Below are 24675 nucleotides of genomic sequence, written 5' to 3' on the forward strand. Positions count from 1 at the left end.
AGGAACTCTGAAGCCTTGCTTCGTGGCACCAGGAAACCCTGGAATAAAAGACATCTGGGATCAGCCGTTTTTGGAGAGGCCTGGGTCCGTAACAGGCAGCACATTCACATGGGGGACTGTCGCTTATTTGCAGCCACCGCCTCAGAGTGATTCACAGGGTTGGGGCACCCCTGCATCCGGGAGGATATGCGGGTGGTTGGCGCCAGACCCTAGCTCCGAGGCCTGCAGAGCACTGGCTGTTGAAGACTTGCTGAAAGGGTATGTACTACGCTTGCCATGGGTACGGTTCCGGGAAATCAGGGGTCTGGAAGCCGTCCTGCGTCTGGAGAGGCCAGGTCACTGGAGTGGGCTTTCATAGGAAATAAGCACCTGCTTAATTCTAAGTCACAAACAACCTACTGATGACTGTTCCCGTTGGAGGCAGATCTGGGGGAATTTGACCGTCCTGCCATGGCCAGGTGGGGCAGGCTTGCCTGGGGATCCTCCAGCAAGAGACATCCGGGAGTCCTAGTACCTGGAGAGTCCTGGCTCCTGGAGTCTTGGTGCGGGAGAGCTAACAGGGCGTATTGGTCTAGCACAGCTCTCTGAAGCAAGCAGAAATCTGGTCCAGCTCCAGTCCCTAAACCAGGCCAGGACCGGTTCAGGAGAGGCTGTGTCCCTGTGGTGTTCTGTGTGGGAAACGAGGTGTCTGCAAATGTCTAAGGCTGCACCTTCACAAAGGGACCCTATCACTCCGAATCAGATATCTCCGGAATTCTGAAGCTTTGCTTGGGGGGACCAGAGCACCCTGGAATGAGAAACATCTGGGATTTCTGTTTCCTGGAGAGGCCTGGGTCCCCATCAGGCAGCACGCCCAAATGGGGAGTGACTGTTGCCGTCTTTGTAGCCATAGTATCAAATCGTATCGTGGGGGGAGGGGCCCCCTCCACCCACGAAGCTATTTAGAATGTGAGGCTGGGCGGTAGACCTCAGGCCTGAGGGTCTCCAGATGCCCTGGAGAGAAGACCATACGGCACATGCTGTGCAGTGTAGTTCGAGGTAGCCAGAGATTGCAGCAGGACCCCAGTTTAGAGATGCCAGTGCCCTGGAGTGGGAATTTAGGAAACAAAGCATGGAATTCCATCCCTAACCTAGCTATGTAAGTTTGTTCCCCTGAAGGCAATCTAGTGGGAATATGATTGCCTTACCTTGGCTAGGTGGGTAGGCAGGCCTGGAGATCGTTCAATGAGAGGCCAGGGAGCCCTTGGTCCCTCGGTAGAGGGAGGCCAGATCACTGGAGTGGGCTCTTGTGGTAATAATAAAGTATTAATAATACTAATAAATACTAGTAAGATAAATACAGTAAGTAAATTATAAAATAATATAAAAATATAAACCAATTTCCATAGTTCATCAGAATTAATCACTGATAGTTACTTTGATTTCATATAAATCAAGAGAGAAAAATCTGCAACTAAAATATAATACAACACCAAGACACTCTTGATTATGAAGTGCATCATAATTCCTAGATTTAAATCTATGACGGAGAAAAGAGCAGTCTTCAAATTGATAAAATTCAGTCATCTTTCAGAGATGAATCCTAGGCTTATAAAGTCTACTTTAAGTGACTGTTTTTTAAAAGGTATTTGTTACTTTCTGGTGTCCTTAGAAAAGGTATATCTAAATGCACAAGCTAAATCTTATTGGGTAAAAACTCAAAGATGTTCCCACTGAAAATAAAAAATCTGCCTTTAATCTCTCATAGCATCTTGCTAATCAATATTATGCTTGTTTCACACTATTAATCAGCACAGTCATCAGCCTCTTTGCTCTGAGGATGTTAAAAATATTATAGCTATGATATAGAGGAGGAAAAGGTAGTAAAAATCTATAGCTGTAATGGTAATCGGTGCTAGAGTACCTCTTTGCAGTGATACTTGGTTCAGACTTGCGCTGATAATTGTTGTAATCAATACACCATGCATCATTCTTTAAAGAACCCAGGAATAGTGTATATAATTCTTATTCTAAGGGAAATATTACACATAGAGGCCAGTTAGATATTAAACATATTAAGCGGATTCTGAAACTTAGGATGATAACCCAAGGCTAGAGTATAATTATTTCCAAGCATGGGCTCTGCAGATAATGAGAAAGGTGTTCAGAGTGGTTTGTCAATGCCACACTGCATGCATTGTGCATCCTTTCCCCACTGTAATGAGTGATAAGCACAACATTGGTGACAAGACCTGCTCCAGGCTGATAACATAGGATGTGTGCTATCTCATGGCACAGAATGTTAACATTGATCTATAATTGCGAAAGATGCATATTGAGTTGCAAAATCTCTCAACGCTGATCAGAAGTTTAAGGCACAATCATTCAGAAACAATGTTTAGTTTTAATCATTTGCCAAAGCCATGATTTTGCCTTTATGGCTTTTGATTTAGAGTGGGCCCAGGCTCACAGAAGCATTGAGGACCTCCGTCCTGGCAGAGCAGATTGCCTTCTGGGACAGATGATGGATTAATCCATAGCTATGACTGGATCATTCATTCAAAATTCATTGCGCATTTTCTCTTTTTGTGTGCATTTTCTATATTCAAGAACATGCGCTAAATGCTATAGATCTTAGCGTTAAAGGTAAAAAAAATCACTTTGGTGGTTTTGTAGATAATATGAACAAATAAGCATTTGTCATTAAATGTATTACATACTTTTATATTACAGGGGATTATAAGAGAACTGTTGGAGTGGCACCTAAGGCTGATCTAAGTAGTTAAGTATAGTTTCCGGCATCATGTGATACTCACACTCAGTATTTCAGAACTAATTAGAACTAACTGGAAGGAAGTAGGAATGAGGAGTGGGACATCACAAGCAAGGGGCATACCTGTGTGCAGCCTGAAGACATGAGAGACAGCGGGGCTGCAGGAACATCATTGTAGGCGGTACCAACAGAGTCCACGTCTTTTTGAATCTTCTACCACATTTGAAGGCTTTATCCTGGAGACAAGAGGAACCATTTATAAATTTTGCACAGACAATGATATAATCAGATTTGTATTTTAAAATAATCACTCTCAGAAATGTAGAGAAGGACTTGAAAGAGAGATGTCTGTAGCAATAAGACAAGAAGAGGGATGGTGATGGGGCGCCTGGGTGGCTCAGTCGTTAAGCACCTGCCTTCGGCTCAGGTCATGATCCCGGCGTTCTGGGATCGAGCCCCGCATCAGGCTCCCTGCTCAGCGGGAAGCCTGCTTCTCCCTCTCCCACTCCCCCTGCTTGTGTTCCCTCTCTCGCTGCCTCTCTCTGTGTCAAATAAATAAATAAAATTAAAAAAAAAAAAAGAGGGATGGTGAGCTGAGTAAGGTTGAGACAATGGGGATGGCCCTTTAGATCCATTTCCATGGGGGAAATGACAGGATTTGGTGACTAATTGGAATGTGGGAAATAAAAACAAGATGATGATAACTCTTAGAAATCTGGCTTGGGTGATTTAGAGATAATCCCATTCATTGAGAAGTTTGGCAGGGATAGGAGTATAGGGAATCATTGTGGGTGGATTGAGGAGAGTTTATATTTGGAATTGTAGAATGATGTCTATTGGGAGAGTTGGAGAAGACATCCTAAGATGGTTGGAGTCAGAAGGGTAATGTGGCCTAGAGTTACAGACTGCTCACGTTTAGCTTATGTAAAGTTGTCACAGGAAAAACTTCCTGATACTCCTTAGAATGGTCATCTGCTTCTAGATCCATAGTCTTTTCTTAAACACAAGTTAAGTAAACACAACACTTTAATTTTTTCCAAAGTGCCTTTAACTCCTTCGCCTTTGCTGGAATTTGGCATTTATCTGATTAAACCACTCTCTATGCAACCCTTATTAAAGGTTTTTTTTTTTTCCTCTCGATTTTCAAGGCCAGGAAGGGAAGGTTGGCTTTCTCACTAACCGCCCTACACCTGAAAGACCACTGGTTCATCTTTCACTTACTGCTCACACTACTCTTTTCTTTTCCTTACGAACCATTATTTCCTAACCTCCAGGACACTCCCAGTATTCTCAATGACGTCTGCTCTTTCCCAGCCAACTTCTTCACCGTTGGTTCAATTCAGCAAAATGTGCTAAACACTTGCCATGGGGCAGGTGTCTGCTAGACACTGAGGATGTACATCCTTGAAGAACGTAAAGCACTGGGCTGTGGTGTAGCCTTGTGGCTAATAGCACAGGCTCTAAATTCAGACTGCCTGTAATCTAATCCTGGCTCTACCACTTTTTAGCCTTTTGGTTTGTATGAGGTTTCTTAACTTCTCTGTGCTTCAGTCTTGTCATGAAGAAAATGAGCGTAATGATAGCACCTCATGAATAATTTTTCAAATATCAAACAAAGTCAAATAATATACATAAAATGCTTAGCACGATACCCTATGTGAAATAAGCTCTCAATGAATCTCAGCTCTTACTATTAATAATAAGAAAGGATCCTTGTCCTTAAAGCAGTTGTTGGAGATTAGCAAGCAACAAATAATAAAATATAATGTGTAAATGCTAAAAAAACGCAGGAGGGTAGAACCAGTAAGGAAATCAGGTAAGACTTCACTGAGGATGGGGTATTTAACATAAATCTTAAAGGATGATTTCATCAGATGGACAAGTAAGAAAGAACGTTCAAGAGAGAGGGAGAATCAGTGTGTCCAAACTCTTGGAGGTAGGGGTATATGGTGGGTTTGAGAAAAAGAAAATGATCTGATACGACATTTATACTGGCATAGAGAGTGATGATAGAATTGTTTTGGGAAATGAAGCCAGAAGTATTACCAAGGTTTTTAGATCTCAAAATGAGAAGTTTTCACTTTATCCAAGTCCAGTTAGGAGCTATTGCAGAACTTTATGGACCATGCTTTCCGCATGTCTTGAGCTTCCTATTTTCAGTGACTACAGCCAGACACTGATGCAGCGTCAGGTTGGACCCTCTCATCATTCCAAACTGCTTTCCCGCTGAAGTTCTCACCACAACCTGAGCTTCCGGTGTCCTTGCTTCTGTTAAATTCTTACCTCATCTTTAGCATAATACCAACCACCTGGTTCTCCATACTCATACCATCCAAAACTCCTTCTGTCTCTTGTTATCTCCTTAGGAGCTTGGACTTTGTGGAAAGCTATTCTACTGATGTGCCTGTATTGTCTCTGAACCTTTTGTTCTTGACCTGCAGTTATTTCCTTGCAGCTTTCCAGTTCTGGAAAGCCCCTCATTGTCTACTCTTTTCTCCTAATTTAAAGTTGATTGCTCTACCTCAAATACTTACTGCCTAATTTGGGCTATGTATTTGCCATTACTCACTAGCTACTATATGTCCATTGTAGCCCTTTTTAAAAAAGGTCATATTAGTATAGTGGCTGCTCCAAATTTGTCCAGTCTCTAGCTCCTGTACTCTTGGTATGCCATCTGTATTTGTTTTAATGGAATTTGAAGCTATTCCAAATTCCCTTCCAAGAATATGTTTGCATCCAAAGACTTTTCAAAAAAATTTTTTATTCTATCTACCCTGAGGAATTGAAGAAGAAACAGGAAAAAAAACAAATATAGGTAACACCTACCATTCATTGAGCGTTTACTATAATTCAACCTTGGTATTAGCATATGGCAGAGCAGAGCTTAGTCCAGAGTGGTCTGTCTACAAAATCCATCTTCTTTCTACTCTTCCATGATAAATGGCAAAGGAAAAGGGGAAGAAGGAAAGTAATAATAGAAGGTACAGTTTTTATAATTTCCTAACTCAGCATGCTACAAAAAGTATTTGTTGCACTCATTTGAGAAAGCATTTGCCTGCCTTGCATGCTTCAATAAGCATTCTCTATAAAACTGTGTAATTTCCATCTACCCAGGTCCTACATAGTTTTCTCTGTTCTATCATTCTGTACTATGGTGGCTTGGGAATTATGTGTGTCCTGATGTCTTTCCAAAGTTCTGTAAGAGAAGCGAAGACAACTTCTCTCCTGGGATCTCAGCACTTATCTGGGGTGGTATCAAGTTCCCAGCTCACCCAGGGTGAGGCTGAAGAGTCTGGGACTTTGGCTCTGCCTTCTTTTTTTTTTTTTTAATGTTTTTTATTATGTTAGTCACCATACAGTATCCCTGGTTTCTGATGTAAAGTTCGATGATTCATTAGTTGCGTATAACACCCAGTGCACCATGCAATACGTGCCCTTCTTACTACCCATAACCAGTCTATCCCATTCCCCCACCCCCCTCCCCTCTGAAACCCTCAATTTGTTTCTCAGAGTCCATAGTCTCTCATGCTTCATTCCTCCTTCATTTTTGCTACATCTTTAACTCTCTGCTTTTCTCTCACCTGAGGTGGGCCAAAAACCGAACAGTTCTGCTCATTTGAATATTCTACTCAAATCTTACCTGTCTCGGGTCTGTGTATCAATCAGGTTTTGGTCAGGAAAAAAAAGAACTCGTTCTATGTATATCAGTTATAAAAAGTTTAAATGGGAATTAAGGGCTTATCCACAGAAAGGCTCCATAATTTGTGGGTCCTGCGGCAAAATAAAAAATGTGGGGCCCCTTGTTAAAAATTTTTAAGAATTTCAAGATGGTGACAGGAAAACAAACCAAGCAGAAGTTGGTTAGAATTGAACTATGACCTCTCCCAACACACAAATTCCTCTGTTGAAGTTCTAAACTCTATGTCGAAGTACCTCAGACTATGACAAATATTAGTTAAATATTTGGCTGTGAGAAAATTTCTGAACTTCTTTTGGCAGTTAATGAAAATTGAGTAATTCAGAGTGAAACTATCCCTGTCAGGAATTAATGATCTGACAGCTTAGGTCACCTGTATTTATGTAGGGATTGCCCTTGTGGATATTAGCACAGTATCCGTTATAGTAAGTTACCAAAGCTAATGACGTCAGGGTTTGTTTTGTATTTTTTTTTTCCTGTCCTGTACTTATTTTGGTGCAGAGTTCTCCTTGTCCTGCTTTTTTTTTCATACCCTTTCTATTTTCTTATGTTTCATAGTATTAACTATTAATGAATTCCAACAGATTGGTTTGGTTCCTGGGTAGATTTTTATGAAGGAATTTTATAATTATGAATTTTCTATTTCTTAGACAATCAACCACAGAAATGCTACTCACTGTGACTCTATTCAATTTCTATTACCGCATATAGTTATAATAACATGGTGCTGTACTTACTAACACTAGCCATAAAATGAATATTTCCAGATAGAATGGACCACACAGTTCAGGTATGTTTTTGAAGGTTGATTAATTGTATATTTAATGGATGTAAGCATGTGATTGACAGTAAGCATACAAATGAAAAATGAAAATCAGAGTTAGTTATCCAGATGTTTTATCTATAAAGCCAGCATCTGGAAATACAAAGACATCTGGATGACTGACTGTACTTACCACATTTCATCTGACCACTTTGGCATCATGTAGACATTGACCCAATCATTTTTGACTATATCAGCAGCAGTGATAAGCTGCAATAAAATCATATTACTAAGTAATATCAAGGTAATATAAATAAATCACCCCAAAGTAACTAGCTGAATTGAAATTGTATCTAAACTTTTGAAAGACATTCTTATATGTACATCAAGATCACTTTTAAAGCTAAAGTAGTTGAACTACAACATATAAGTGGAGTTTCAGAATTTAAAATATGGTTTATAATGTATTTCTTAAGCACTAGGAAGTAATCTGGGTGCATATCAGATGAATATATGAATTTTATTTGAGTTATAAAAAAATAAGATTTAGAAAAGCTTTAACAAGTTCTAAACCACTGATTTGGTTTGATATGTTAATACTTTCCAGCAAATATAGATGACTAAAATACCAAAGGATATAGTCTAATATCACATAGGGAAAGGCACTATGGACCACTGAAGTGATAAAAGAATGGGAATATGTAGTGATAGGTATTACACAAAGACAGTCATTGATGAGAATGCGACACAGGCAAGTATGCCTGTGAAATCACCAAGCCTTGACCCTGCATATGGTGGTGTTGAGTAAGTGCCAGTTGCACTCTGCTCAGAGAGCACTACAGGAACCCACAAAGACCAAACGTTCCTGGGTGGGCATCATTCACTTTGCTTAAAGTTGTGATTGATCATTGTCATTTCAGGGGAGGTAATTTTGTGCCTTATAATTACTGAAGACTAGCCCATATGTTAAAAAATAATTATAAGAAAAAATATTGTAAAGAACTTATTATTTTTGTCTTATACACATTCTTGGAAAATAGAGATATCTATGATCATATTATTTTGCGTGGCAGAAATAGAGATACTAAAATATTGCTGAAAAGCCATTTCAGAGAGAGAATGAGAATGAGAACGCAGGTCTTCTACTGGCCAGTTCAGTGTTCTTTCCCTTGACCTTACAAATGCCAAGTAAAACAGATACGATTGATCTCATTCCCAGACTGGGTAAGAAACAGCCAGGCCTCAAATGGCAAGCCATTTACCTTGCAACAAATACAGTTCCACAGCTTTCTATTTTTATCAACATAAAATTTGATTTTTAAGTATTTTTCTTCTCAAAAAACAATCAAATTTAATATGCTGGCATCCCTTTCAACTTAGGTATTTATAGGATCTTGGCACAGTTGTAAATGGTCAGCAATGTTAGAATATTCTACTGCTTTTTCTTTTTTTATTTTATTTATTTATTTATTTTAATGATTTTTTAAATTATATTATGTTAGTCACTATACAGTACATCCCTGGATTCCGATGCAAAGTTCAATGCTTCATTAGTTGCGTGTAACACCCAGTGCACCATGCAATACGTGCCCTCCTTACTACCCATCACCAGTCTATCCCATTCCCCCACCCCCCTCCCCTCTGAAGTCTTCAGTTTGTTTCTCATAGTCCATAGTCTCTCATGTTTCATTCCCCCTTCTGATTACCCCCCCTTTCTTTCTGCTGCTTTTTCTGTCAGTAAAGGCGGCACGTAATCAAACTACTAACAACTTCTGAGTCATTTGAAAATCCTTCAATGTCATTTTAATACATCATTTATTATCCTGGGTTATAAGCCTAGAAATAAAGATACACAAATATAGATATTGCCCCTTTTATATCTTTTAAAACATATGCAAATGTGATTGTTGTATATCAAATATTATTTGGGTAGATTCAGTAGGGTAGTTTGTCTCCATGTGACTACTTTTGTAAATCTTAAACTTCTTTTGCTTACTAAATAATCTTCCCTCACTATTTGGATGGGAATACAGATTTTTTTTTTATGTAACATTACCTTACAATGAAGTAGCTCCTAATAACGCTACTAATTAAGTTTAAATCACAAACTGATTTCCTAATTAAAAGTAGTATTTTACAACTATAGAAAATTTAAATTTTAAAAAAAGTCTATGCAGAAGGAGCACTTGAGGAAATAATTGCACATTGTATTTGTCCAATACATGTAGAAGGAACGAGTATTTTTTTTTCTCTAGCAACATTTAGTATGTTCCACCTACTGTTACCATCATAAGCACATTGTGATTTTAATAATAATCCTGGGAGGTAATTACAAATATTGGTCCCATTTTTCAGGTGTAGAAACTGAGATATGGAAAGGTTAAGGAATTGCCCAAGGTCACACAGCTAATAAGTGGCTGTGCAAAGATCCCAACCCAGTTCATTTGGCTTTGGAGTCTGGGCTCCTACCCACTTCTCTATATGATGCCGAACTAAGTGTTTAAAAATAATTTAAAAACATTGACCAGTCCCTTTTAAGCTTCCAACAAAAGTACAGTTAACAATAACTTTGTTCTAAAAATGACTCGTTTCAACAGACGAAAAAGCCACAAGCTGTCGTATGCAACAGTTCTTTGTAAGTAACAGCTGCTCTGCATTGTGCAACTTCCCACAAGCATGCCAGGAAGTTAATATCAATTACAATTAAGGAGGAAAATTATTTTGGGTAACATAACATTTGACAAGAGCTTTGGTAAATAAAGCGCTGGCAAAGAGCTGAAATATGAATTCTGTACTCAAACTTTTCCTTTTTTCTGTGCTGACTCTCTTGAAAGGTGTGAACTGTGAAATGGAAGTTGATGAATGTTGGTCCCAGCCCTGCCGAAATGGTGCAACTTGTCGGGATGCTCTGGGGGCTTATTTCTGTGACTGTCCCCTTGGATTCGTAGGTGATCACTGCGAACTCAACAGTGATGAATGTGCCAGTCAGCCGTGCCTCCATGGAGGGCTGTGTGTAGATGGGCAGAGGAGGTATGTTTTCTCCTATGTTTGGGTGATTGGCTTAGAGAGAACCCATGGACCAACAGCTATTGTACCACTCTGGGGAATTTGGAGAGCTTATGTCCTTAGCTTAAAATGTTCATAGTGCTTTACACTTTAAGTGACAACAAGTAGTAACATTCAGATTTTACTTAAAAATGCATCCTTCAAAGGTCATTTGTCCTAAGAGTAAGGATTTTCCAAGTCCCTCTTGTAATCGTTTAAGCTTTTATGTTACAGAAAAGTGCCAGCTTTTCAATTCCATGAAATAAACCTGTTGTAGGTAGGGAAGGTACAAAAACAAAGCTAGAGATCATTCTATATGTAAATATTAGGTGGTATTTACATAATAACAAGCATATAAATCAAGTGGTGAAAAATAAATCCTGTAGGAATTTTATATAAACAGTGTTGGAAAAGACAGTGATATTAAATTGATTATATCTTGAATTTTTAGGTGTTCCGGTAATTGGGTGAATCCTTTCGAGAGGGTAGAATGGTGAGAAGTAGCCATGCGATTCTGTTCCAAAGTAGATTCTATCATTGGATTTTCAGTAAAGTAATAAACAATAAACCAACAAATAAGTAAATAACTCCTTAATACGATACATATAATAAATTTAGGTAATGGTAGTTGAATTCATATAAAACATTTTAGAGAACTTTCTGATACCTATTTTTTTTAAAATAGGCTCCACACTTAGCGTGGAGCCTAACATGGTGCTTGAACTCATGACCCTGAGATCATGACCTGAGCTGAGATCTAGGAGTTGTAGGCTTAACCGACTGAGCCACCCAGGCGTCCCTGATACCTATTTTAACCACAAATATTGAGTTATCAAATGCATAACAATTTGAACAGCATTAGTACTTAATGTCTTATTGGGTCCTTCAACAGTTCAGTGGAAGGCAAGATGAGCATTACATTCTCCCATTACATTAAGGTGTCTAAAGTTCAGGGAAGTTAGGTGACTCCCATAGTTCACACAGTTAATTCTTTGCAAAGGAAGGACTAGAATCCAATTCTCTTTTATTTAATAAGTAAGATAGAATTTATCACAAATCTGAGTTTCAAAGAGAATCAGACTCAAAAGGGGAACAGTAAAAGGCATGTGTACTTCAACTATATCCAGCAAAATGATATGATTTTAAATAGAACAATATGGGGTGCCTGGGTGGTGTAGTTGGTTAAGCGACCAACTCTTGGTTTTGGCTCAGGTCATGATCTCAGAGTCATGGGATTGAGCCCCGAGTTGGGCTCTGCACTCAGTGTGGGGTCTGCTTAAGATTCTCTCTCTCCTTCTGCCCTACCCCTCCCCCTCTCTCAAATTAATAAATAAATATTTTAAATAAATACATAAATAGAACAATATAATTGTATATTTCTTTTATAAACTATAAAGCCTAACTTCTAATCGTGTTCCACATCTTGCCTCTGACTTTCAGTTTTACCAAAATCATTCACCAGGGGCAAGAATCTACATTCTTGAAGGCAGGTTACTGACAAACATGCAGACACACCAGAATGCAAGTTTCCATACATGCACTCCAGAGGAAGATCAGGAGGTCCTCCCATCCATGCTTTGCTGTCTCCACAAAGCATCAGACAGAAAATACACAAAGCTTTTGCTTCCTATGGAAATGCAAGCAGAACAAGGCAAACTCTGCCATCTTTCATTTCTTTAACTCGTATGCCATGAATAATTTTTCTGTTTTACCCTTATCTCTCTTGCTACCTAAATTTTGAGAAGTTAATCACAAGGCCAACAAATACAACTTGATTTTAATTGCCCACAACAAAAAATTAACACATTTGCTATGAGGTTTATGGGAAAGTCAGAAACTATACACACACCCACCTACCCCCCCCACACACACACTAGGTTCTTGCAGAACAAAGGAATATACAAATAGAGTCTCTAATTCTGGGAATTGAGATCCACTAGCCAGCCTCAAGTAGATAGCTCTTGTCTCTAATGTCTTATATATAGTAGATTTTTAGTAAATATTTTTAATTAGTAAGAGGATTTCTCACTAGCAATACAAATAAAAATTATAGTAACCTATTACATTTGCTAATATTTCAGGTTCCTTAATGAAATTTTAATATCTGTTTGGTGGGAAATATACACACAAGCCATTGAGAACACGACTCCATGTCTTTATAAATTCATAGGTGTTCTTTCTGCCAGAACTTTATTTTATCTAAGTTGAGTGTGGAAGCCCATCTTTTTACAATATTAAATCCCTGAGGCGATCCCATCTAAATTAAAAGACTCCTCTTGATAAAGTCAACAAGTTTCTCTATCAGATTTGTGTTTTGAATCTGTCAGATAATCTCACTCAACCAATGAATGGTTAAAAATAGCAAGACTCAAATATTTCTGTAATCTAAAAATAAGAGAACATAAGTCACAATTCATATAATGAGGGCTTTTCCTGTTTTTTAAATAATTTATTGTTTCATTTTTCATAAGGGACCTTATTAATGGGCTGTATATATAAAAGAGTGACACAGTGTTATAAATCATTCTCTACTGCCTTCACAAATATTAACAACTTTATTTAGTACTACTTAGTAGTAATTCATTATTTTCTGATGTTTCAGATACTGTGTCTATTCTTTATATGCACATTTAATTATCACAATAACCCTTGACATAGGTATTATTATCTTCAATTTATGGATGAGAAAACTGAAGTAAATAATTATGGTTTCCCAATAATTTTGCATGAAGCCATACAATAAATTTAAAAAGATAATAAGATATTAGTATGGAAATACATAATGTTTTCAGGTTTATAGAGATAATTCCCCAGAGTTTTTGAGATAAGTATTAAAACCATGCCCTGGGTCTCAGATTAATGGACACGGGAAGAGACAGAATAAAGATATTTGATCTCAATATAACCAAGAGTTGATGTGAAAATTTCATTTTACTCTCCAGCTATAGCTGTAACTGCACGGGTAGTGGATTCACAGGGACACATTGTGAGACCTTGATGCCTCTATGTTGGTCAAAACCCTGTCATAATAACGCTACATGTGAGGACAGTGCTGACAATTACACTTGTCACTGCTGGCCTGGTAAGTGACAAAGATCTTCCACACTTTTTTTTTTTTTTTTTTTTTTTTGCTTAGAATAGAAACAAATCACTTATAGCAAACATAAACTAAAAATTCATATTGTTAAAAGTTTAAAACCAACTCTTCTACTTATCATTGTTTAATTTAATTGTATTCTTCATTGCTTACACATACCTACTGCTACAGTATGCATTAAAGTAGGTTACTAAGCTGCCCAATCATCAGAACTTTCTAAAAGAAACAGGGAGGAGAAAATGAATAGAAGAATCAATTTCAGCATGGTCTTCATGGAGAAAAATTCACTTGAAGATGCTTCCTTTTCTTCCAAGATGTTTTCTTTAATACCTAGAATATATTGAAACTCATGAAACAATATTAAAATGCTAGGAGATTGTATTCACGGAGTCAGTCAACATAATTACAATGGTTCCCATAGAGGATATAGAACGATTACCCAGAAATGGGTGTATCTCCTAGGCACTCATAATATAAATGAAATTACAAGTTTAATATACATAAACCATAACTAAAAATTACACATAAAGTGTAATTAGATTGGAGTGTAAGGTGATACCAGAATCAGTAGAAAACATTATTTAACATTTAAGTCAAGTCAACAAATGTTGGTGTTAATTTTGGCAAAAAATATGCTTGACATATTTTTAACCTAATTCTCACTAGGATTTCATTGATAGAAATAAAAGAACATCTTCTCTTCTTTCTTGATCCACTGGTAAAAAATAATAAACCTATGATTATTTAAAATCTAGTTGTTCTAATGAATCATCGAACTTTACATTGGAAACCGGGGATGTACTGTATGGTGACTAACATAATATAATAAAAAATCATTAAAAAATAATAATAAAAATAAAATCTAGTTGTTATAAGCTTACTGATCATCTAGCCCTTTGTCCCTCTCATTTTACTGTCTAAAAAAAAAAAAATAGTCCTGTGGTGGGCAAGGAAACATGGAGACTGCAGTCAATCCAATTGTTGGTAGCTTCCCATTGAAAGGCATCCCATTGTTTGGTTACATAACACCCCCTGCTTTGGTTACATATATTTTGTAGGTAAAAAGCAAATGTGAAAGGGTGAAAAGAAGCTCTGAAATCTATGGCTCAGAAATCTTTGTAAGTCTTGTGTCTACCTACTTCCAAATAATGAATAGGGCATGTTTGTTATCCCTTGGTCATTGGCTTGACTTAAATACTGAAATTATTCCAAAATGTGTTTTTTCACATTCTTGTCATCAATCAGCACTCAACATTCAATCAGTACTCTGTACAGAATCTCTATCTGGAAACGGGTGGAGTGGACAGTTTGGGAGTAGAACAAATCCATCACTTATTAACTGAGTGAAGCAGGGTGGTTACCTCTTACTTCTTAAGTTGCTTGTCTGTAAATGAGGGATAAAAAAATGTCTTGTATTATTATGAAGAATAAAATTATAGAAATAGGGCCTGGAACATATTAGGTACTCAAAAAAAGCAACTGTTATTACATACCAGGTTCTGCAACAGGAGGTAGGAATTACATGTGAGAATGGTTTCTGTTCTCTAGAGGATTTATAATGAAGTCAGGCAGTTAAGAAGACCTACCTAAAAAAAGACAAATCAATATGTATTCCATTCATTCGTGGATTCAATCATGTAACCCACATGGATTTCAGTGCCAGTTATATATATTAGGGGTCTGGGAATCAAAAAAGACATGGTCCCTTCTTCTAAGGAATTTAAATTCTAGTAGAGGGACAGTGTGGAAAACACACGCATAGTATAATTTTTGGGACAGTAAAAAGCTAAAATAGATTCTATAATAGGGAATAAGGTGAGAAGAAGTACAGAGATGGCCTGATCCAGTAGGCACCATTTTAGAAAATTTGAAAGATCACTAAGCATATCCCAGAAATGTACTCACTAGCTGTGTGACTTTGGACAAGTGGCTTTACTGCTATGAGCCAGTTTCCTTATCTATAAAGCAAAGATGATAATATCCACCTCATAGAATTGCTTTAGAAAGAGATCCAGTAATATATATAAAGTTCCTAGGTCCGGCTAGACCTTACCATAGCAAGCACTCAATAAATGTTAGCTAGGTACCAAAATTAGGAGACTGGCCATTCTAGACCCTATAGCTAGCACATAGCAGCTCATAATTTATTTAAGAAGAGAGGAAGGAAAAGGAGGACAGAAGGAAAAAAGGGATGTAGGCACACATGGAAAAGAGTATATCCAGTTGTAGAACTTTGAGTGATTGTTCCAAAATGCTGGAATATGTAGGACTGGTGGTAGAGAGTTGAGGTTGGAGAACAAGCCAAGACTCAAGCCAGATCATAGTGCTGTTTGCCTGCCCTGAACACTATGGGGCAGGGAGGTAGCATAATCTGACCTCTTGATTTATATAGAACTCTCTGGCCCTTTAGTGGAAGATTATTGAAAGAAATAAAACAAAAGGCAGAGAATCTAGTAAACAAAAAAAAAAAATTCTGCAACAGTTTAAACAAGAGATAAGGCTATTTACCAGAACTATGACTACAGTGTTTAGGGTGGGGATGACGGACCAGACAGCCTAAATGAGACTCATTTAGGAGGCAGATATGATGTGGTAATTAAGAAAGGGGCACAGACTAAGAACAGTTCTGCTTGAGTTTCTTGGGTTATGAGATGATGGTGATTTTGCCTAGATAGGCAAATTTTGGGATGTCTTTGTATCTTATTCTTACTGTTACATACAAAGAGAAGATTTAATGCTACAAACTACCCTGTATCTAAGAAAAAGAGACCATTCCTTTGGATTACAAGACCACCATGACTGAAGGTGGTGGCAAGAATCCACCGCTATGATTGCCTGGGGTCCTCCTTTCAAAAGTAATTAATTACAAGAAGTGTCAGTCATCTTAGATGCTTATCTTAAAAGTTTTCTTGTTACCCAGGTGAGATTGGATTTGTTTAAAAAAAGAAAACCATAAGAACTCTGGGGACTTGATTCAATATCATATTGTTTCTTTATGCAAAGTTTTGTAAAAAAACTTGCTAAAACTATCGAGTATAGCCTTGACTGAAGGAGTCTATTTATATGCATGGTTAAAGGGAACAGCAAACTAAATTCCCACAGAACCCTAGTGGTGGGGACAGGACTGGGAAGACCATAAATCAGAACCTTCCTAATGTTCACTATAGGAATAGGATAATGCATGAGTCAGAAAGCAAAAAAGGATTTATGAAGGTTTTAAATTACTTCCTTACCTGGCCTGTGTATGAGTCTTGACTCTTAAACTGAGAAGAAAATTGAAAATAGTTGGAGCTTTCTTCAATAAGTTCAGTGTAACACAATGAATACCGCTTTATAAAAACTTGTGAAAAAGTAGATATTTGGGTTTAAGAGACCTAGGGTTCTTGTGGCGGGGTGGGGGGGGAGGGTCACCACAAAGGACTGTGGGATTTGATCTGACATGGGCTTTTAGCTTCCTTTTTCATATGTAAGTTTCTTCAGATAGTTGAGAAAGACCTCAAGTGTCATATGTGACTAATGTATTATACTGTTGGGCAACAGAATTTACGTTGTGGTTATGACTTGACATGTGACCCCATTCAGGTTTTTATTTAAATTACAAAATGAGTAATTGTATCATGTTCTCATTATTTGCTCATTAATAGTCAATTCTCCAATTTACTTGCTAAACTAGAATTGTAATCTAAATTGTTGATTATTACTCTTTGAATCTCATTCAGTCATTGATTGAAAGTCTACTATTTATGCATTACTTGGTATTGGAGTGGTGAATAAATAAAAAACAGTCCCTGCTTTTGTGGAGCTTATGGTCTATTGAGGGAAGCGACTATACATAAAAATAATAACAAAAATAATAAAAAAGTATTTTAAGAGTGATGAAAGAAAGAACTGGGTGATATGAGAGAAAACAAAGGGATCTTATTTAGATCTGTTCATGAGAAAAAACCATTCCAAGATAGTCATACAAGCTTAAGTTTCAAAACTAAGACTTAGCCAAGCACAGTCTTGGAGGAGCACATTCTAGGAGAGGGACCTGTGTCATAAAGGCCCCGGGGGAGAAAACATTCTAGGGAAGGAATGTAGAGATGGGAATGGGGCCAGATAATAAAGGGCATTTTAGGTTAAGGATATTGAATTTTATTTTGTATGAAAGCAGAAGCAATTGAATGATTTTAAAGTAAAGAAATACCATGATCAGATTTATAAGTTTTATAATTTGGGATTGTAAATTTCATTTTAAAAACATATTTCTGAGCAGAGTTAAGTGACATTGCCAAGACCTTTAGTTGACTGTGAAGTCACTTGTATTATAAGCTCAATTATGTTCTTTAATAACTTCATATTTCAACTTATGTATATATCATGCTTTATAAAACATCTTATAAATCAATCAGAAAGATAGTCTAATGGGAAAAACAGGAAAAAGATATGAAACGATTTTTAAAAATCCAAAAACATGTTAAATTCAATGATAACTGGGGAAAATGTAAACCCAAACAACAATGAGGTACTATTTTTTTTTAACCTAACCAACTGGTAAAACATTTTATTTGGTGATAGCAATTGTTGGCCAGGGTTCGGAGCTATATGCACATTCATCCAGAGCGAGTACAAGTATATAGATGGTACAACTACTCCAGAGGTGTTTATCAGTATCTACTAAAATAAAAAATGTACATAATCTATAACCCAGAAATTCCACTCTAGGCATAGACCCCAGTGGTGTACCCAGACATTTATATAAGCATGCATACATAATGCTATTCACTGCAACATTGTTTGTAATAGTAAAACGTATATCAATCCATTAAGAGAAAGGTTAAACTATGGTACTTCCATGTTACAGAATACTTGGCAATGGTTAAAAATTATGAGTTAGATCTATATTACTAACATGGATAGATTGTGCGAGGGAGTGAAAAAAGCTAGTTATAGAAAGATTCATATAGTGTGGCAATTCCAGGTATGTTAATATACATACGACAAGACTGTATATATGTGACTATATATATGACTATACATAGTTTTTTTTAAAAAACAGGTGCACATGTATGTAAAGCCAAAGAAATAGTTCTGGCATAGACTATCTTTTATATTTAATATTCAAATTTTTTAATAAAGTACTAAATCATTCATGTTTTATTGTTTTTATTCTTGTCCTTAATAAAATGACCCAGCTAAATCCATTCAAACACAAAATAATTTTTTATTCTGTCTTATTCAGTGTGAAGAAGTAATCATTTACCTTTGCTTTGAGTTCTAAGAAAATAATTTAGGGCTGGCTATGTAGTTTCTGCTGACTTTTTGGCTATTTTCTCTTTTTTTTCCTTTTGGTTATTTTCTTTAAAAATATTTTTTTCTCGCTAAAAATTCAATTGGAGTATCTGAGGAAATGGAGTCTTTAAAATAATCAGGAAATCAAAGTTATCCTGAAGTCCCATTTTATTTCAAGCCTTATTAATCAAATATTTTTAAAAATGTTGGTCAGTATTATACTTATATTGCTACTGCTATTTTCAAGAAAACCTTCTCTTAACCAGATTCTCCTTGCCAGCTCCTTGAGGGCAGCACATCGTCTTGTTAGTTGGTGCCAGCACAGTGGTCAGCCTCCTTTCAGGCATAAACTCGGGTTGAGGAGTTTTGACCCAGCTGCTTCTCTGAACTTTCATCCTGCAGGATACACAGGTGCCCAATGTGAGACCCACATCAACATATGCAACAGGAACCCCTGCAAGTCTGGTGGGACATGTGTAGAGCTGTCCCCAGAGGAACAATATGGACGCCTTGCTCAGCTGCCTTCTTCGTTCAGCCACCCTGAAGCCTCAGGTTATGTTTGTATCTGTCTGCCTGGACTCACAGGTGAGGGCAAAGAGGAGAGGGGACTTGACTTTCTAGCACTTTATGGCAGATCATACATTCAATCAAATGGTGTTTTAGCAGTAAGATCGGTGCAGTATAAACTCTGTTGCTATGGTGCAAAGGGTCCCCCTTGTGGGCATGAAAAATACCATGTTTCATATACCATAATTCTTCCAATCATGAAGAAAATGTTAAAAATAAGGATGAAAGAGGTATTTGAAGGGGAAATATTTTTATACGTCATGCTAGGAATTGGAACCCAACTCCAATTATTTACTTTATAAACAGAAAATGTTGAAATTTTTATTTTATAGTGATATTAAACTTCTGTGTTATTCAAATTTGCTCTAAAAAAGTTAATGCCTATAAATATATTTACACTTAGAACAAGTATCTAGTCTCAAGTAATTATCCTCAACTACTTTATAGCTAAAGTTGTTCTGTACGTCAAATTTAAGGGACTCTTTTTCTACAGCATTCTTACTCTGAAACCCAGAGGGAATTTGCATGTATATTTTCCAATGGGCAGTTGTGTTTGTGTCTGCTTCCATGTTCTGAAAATTTTCAGAAGTTTGGAGATAAAAAGTAAAGAAGTTTGGAGACAGTCCCCATATTTGGTAATGAGTAGCAACTGGCCTACAACTGCACAGATACCACTGAGAAACTAGTTACAGTCTAACTTTCTATCTTAGTTCTTTCTCAATAGATTGATTGATACCTGAGGAAAATATTTCGGTTGTTATTGAAGATTTCTGAGAAAAGTAAATGAGGAATAAGAAAAAAAAAGGGGGTGGGTATCTCCATTTACTATTCCTTTTCTTTCGGTGTTTCGGTTGTGAAATTTAATCGTCTTTGATTCATGGCAGTGTTTGCTATAGAAGATATTTTCTTATTCACTGTCCCCTCTATCAGAACACATAGGAGAAAAACCTCCCCAATGTCAGCGTCAGAATAAGTACTATTTTTCCTGAACAACTTGTAGCTTGCATGCGTTTTCTCTTAATAAAAGGCATGCAAATAAATCTCGATAAATGTTAAAAAGCATGAAATAAATTCATGGAATATATCATATTTCCCAATTATGTAGGTGGCTAGAAATCTTATTGGTCAATGTGGGTTCTACAAACATTAGCTTTTTTCTGGAACGTATTTATGTATTTACCTTAACTGGGATTATTTAAATTTCCTGTTTCTGTTTCTTATGGTTGCCCTTTTTTTCCTTATTTTTTTTCTGAATTATTTAATCTTGGTATGGTGTATGTATTTTTGTCATCTACTCTAAATTCTTGAAACAAAATAGGGGAGTTATAAATGTTTTTAAATGTTAGATTTAGGGTTATAAAGAGGAAATGATATCAAACCCAGAAGCCATTGCAAATATTGCCTCATTGGACAAAAAAACATAGTTGACCAATGAATCTGCAGGTCCAAACTGGAGAGGCAGTCAAATGTTCAGGAAGCGTGTGTTGGCCTCAATATCTGAGGAGCTGCCAAGAATGACTATATGAGCTAAGAAGTCCTGGCTGCCCCACATCTCTATGGCTTAATGAAATCATTTATTTTTCAATGATGTAAATTCCAAAAATGGGTTCTCATGATCAGTGATTCAGGGTCACAAGCTCTTCTCTCTTTTTCTTTTTCCATCTTCAAAAGTGGTTTCCAAGTTTATCATGCTCTTCTGCAGCAAGCCACTGGAGGAGGAAAGAAAATGGAGCATCTAGGAGGTTTTTATGCGCCAATACCAAAAGTAGTGGCTATCTCTTCTATTCACATTCCATTGGTCAAATTTAGTTATATGACCACATTTAATTGCAGCAAAGACTGAGAAATCTAGTTTTGTTGTGTACCTAAAATATAGAGAAAAGAGTTTAACAATTATCCCCTTTGTCTTCTCATTCTCTTGACATTGTCTTTCATAAAGCAAAAGTTTTAAATTTTAATGAGGTTCAGTTTGTCAATATTTCTTTCATGGATCATGACTTCGGTATTGTATCTAAAATGTCATCAACTTACCCAAGGTTATCTAGGTTTGCTCCCATGTTAGCTTCTAGACATTTTATAGTTTTGCATTTTACAGTTAGGTCTCCAGTCCATTTTGAGTTAATTTTCATGAAGGATGTAAGGTTTGTATGAAGATTCACTTTCTGCATGTAGATATCCAGTTGTTCCACCGCCATGTATTGGAAAGACTGTCTTTTGTTCCACCATGTACTGAAAAGACTATTGCTTTGCTCCTTTGTCCATGATCAGTTGATTTTATTTACATATGTCTGTTTCCAGGCCATCTATTCTGTTCTAATTATATATTTGTGTATGTTTTGCCAATACCACACATGATTACTGTCTGAAGCCTTAAATTGGGTCGTGTCAGTTCTCCAACTTTGTTCTTTTGTGATATCATGTTGCTATTCTTGGTCCTTTGCCTGTCCATATAAACTTTAGAATCAGTTTGTTGATATCTATGAAATTATTTTCCGGGATGTTGGTTGGGATTACATTGAATCTATCGATCAAATTGAAGAGAACTAATATCTTGACAATATTGAATCTTCCTGTCCGTGAACATGAGATATTTCTCCACTTATTTGGTTCTTCGATATCTTTCATCAGAGATTTGTAGTTTTCCTCATATAGAGCTGGTATGTATGTTGTTAGATTTATACCTAGGTAATTCATTTTTGGAGTGCTAACATAAATGTGTTGTTAATTTCTAATTCCACTTGTTCATTGCTGTTGTATAGGAAAGCAGTTGACTTTTGTATATCAACTTTATCCCTTGCAACATTGCTATAATCTTTTATTAGTTCCAGGAAAGTTTTTATGAGTTCTTTTAGATTTTCTATGTGGACAGTCATGCTAAAAAATTAATGTTTGCATGGTATATCTTTTTCCGTCCTTACACTTTCAATCTACTTGTCATTGAATTTCAAGTGAGTTTCTTGTAAGCAGCATATTAAACAGCATATTATTGGGTCATGCCTTAAAAAAAATTATCCCATCAATTTCTGTCTTTTAATTAGTGTGTGTAGACCATTAACACTTAAGTAATTATTGATGTGTTCAGGTTGAACTCTGTCATTTTATTATTTGTTTTCTGTTGGATCCCTTTGTTTTTCTTTTCTTACCTTCCTGTGGGTTACTTGACCATTTTTTTTCAGAATTTCATCTTGATTTATTTATAGCACTTTGGATATTTTGTGTGGTTTGCATAGTGTTGTTCTGGGTATTACAGTATACAGGTGATCTATCAAGCCTATTGGTATTAACATTTTACCACTTTGAGTGAAGTAGAGGGACCTTACTTCAATTTAGGTCCCTTTATCTTCCCCATTTTAGAACATCATTGTCTTGAAGATCAGATGGTATCATAATTCTTATTTTAATCACTACATATAATTTAGAAAACTTATGAAGAGAATTAATAATTCTTTTCTTTCAGCATCTTTCATCATTTCTTTTTTTTTCTTAGAGATAGAGCAACAGGGGAGGGGAAGAGGGAGAGGGAGAGAGAGAATCCCAAGCAGGCTCCATGTCCAGCATGGAGCCCAATGAGGGGCTCGATCCCACAACCCTGAGATCATGCCCCGAGCCAAAATCAAGAGTCAGACACCTGACCAGATGAGCCACAGAGGTGCACCTCTATTTTTAACTTTTGAGAAACCTCCATACTCTTTTCCAGAGTGGCTGCACCAGCTTGCATTTCCACCAGCAGTGTAAGTAGGTTCCCCTTTCTCCTCATCCTCGCCAACATCTGTCATTTACTTGTTAGTTTTAGCCATTCTGACAGGTGTGAGGTGATATCTCATTGTAGTTTTGATTTGTATTTCCCTGATGATGAATTCTTCTTTGGAAAAATGTTTCTTCATATCTTCAGCCCATTTCTACACTGGATTATTTGTTTTTTGGGTGCTGAGTTTGATAAGTTCTGTATAGATTTTTGGATACTAACCCTTTATCAGATATGTCATTTGCAAATATTTTCTCCCATTCCGTGAGCCACCTTTTAGTTTTTGAAGTCCCAATAGTTCATTTTTGCTTTTGTTTCCCTTGCCGCAGGAGACGTATCTAGTAAGAAGTTGCTATGGCCGAAGTTGCTGCCTTTGTTTTCCTCTAGGATTTTGATGGTTTCTGTCTCACATTTAGATCTTTCATCCATTTTGAATTTGTTTATACGTATGGTGTAAGAAAGTGGTCCAGTTTCATTCTCTTGCATGTTGTCCAGCTTTCCCAACCATTTGTTGAAGAGACTTTTTTCCATTGGATATTCTTTCCTGCTCCGTCGAAGATTAGTTGACCATAGAGTTGTGGATCCATTTCTGGGTTTTCTATTCTGTTACATTGATCTATGAATGTGTTTTTGTGCCAAGTACATTACAGTCTTGATGACTACAGCTTTGTAATATAGCTTGAAGTCCGGAATTGTGATGCCTCTAGTTTTGCTTTTCTTTCTCAGGATTGCTTTGGCTATTTGGGGTCTTTTGTGGTTCCATACAAATTTTAGGATTTTTGTTCTAGCTCTGTGAAAAATACTGGTGGTATTCTAATAGGGATTGCATTAAATGTGTAGATTATTTTGGGTAGTATAGACATTTTAATAATATTTGTTCTTCCAAACCATAAGCATAGAACGTATTCCCATTTCTTTGTGTCATCTTCAATTTCTTTCATAAGTGTTCTATAGTATTCAGAGTATAGATCTTTTACCTCTTTGGTTAGGTTTATTCCTAGGTATGTTACAGTTTTTGGTGCAATTGTAAATGAGATCAATTCCTTGATTTCTCTTTCTGTTGCTTCATTATTGGAGTATAGAAACACAACAGATTTCTGTATGTTGATATTGTATCCTGTGACTTTACTGAATTCATGTATCAGTTCTAGAAAATGTTTTGGTGGAGTCTTTCTGGTTTTCTACATAGAGTATCATGTTATCTGTGAATGGTGAAAGTTTGACTTCTTCCTTGCTGATTTGAATGCCTTTTATTTCTTTTTGTTTCCTGATTGATGAGGCTAGGACTTCCACTACTATGTTAAACAACAGTGGTGAGAGAGGATATCCCTGTCTTGTTCCTGACTGTAGAGGAAAAGCTCTCAGTTTTTTCCCATTGAAGATTATATTAGCTGTAGGTCTTTTGTATATGGCCTTCATGATGTTGAGGTATGTTCCCTCTATCCCTACTTTGTTGAGGGTTTTTATCAAGAATGGATGTTGGTTGTACTATGTCAAATGCGTTTTTTCTGCATCTGTTGAGAGGATCATATGGTTCTTATCCTTTCTTCTATTAGTATGGTGTATCACATTGATTGATTTGCAAATATTGAGCCACACTTGCAACCCAGGAATAAATCCCACTTGATCATAGTGAATGATTCTTTTAATGTACTCTTGATTAGATTTGCTCGTATTTTGTTGAGAATTTTGCATACATGTTCATCAGGGTTATTGGCCCATAATTCTGTTTGTT

General features: G+C 36.7%; 1 protein-coding gene across 2 annotated transcripts in view; it reads left to right on the plus strand.

The window, feature by feature from the left end:
- Positions 1 to 24675, plus strand: part of CRB1 (crumbs cell polarity complex component 1) — a 201495-nt gene that overhangs the window by 65753 nt on the left and 111067 nt on the right. Inside the window, exons 3-5 of one of the 2 annotated variants that reach the window (XM_034666977.1) lie at positions 10047 to 10242; positions 13200 to 13339; positions 19031 to 19213. The exons of the other annotated variant lie outside the window; for it this stretch is intronic. Of the exons in view, the coding sequence (XP_034522868.1) occupies positions 10047 to 10242; positions 13200 to 13339; positions 19031 to 19213 (519 nt within the window). The remainder of the gene's footprint in view (positions 1 to 10046; positions 10243 to 13199; positions 13340 to 19030; positions 19214 to 24675) is intronic. 2 annotated transcript variants of the gene reach the window in all.

The sequence above is a fragment of the Ailuropoda melanoleuca genome, chromosome 8 (genome assembly GCF_002007445.2).
Source record: "Ailuropoda melanoleuca isolate Jingjing chromosome 8, ASM200744v2, whole genome shotgun sequence".
Taxonomy (NCBI): domain Eukaryota; kingdom Metazoa; phylum Chordata; class Mammalia; order Carnivora; family Ursidae; genus Ailuropoda; species Ailuropoda melanoleuca.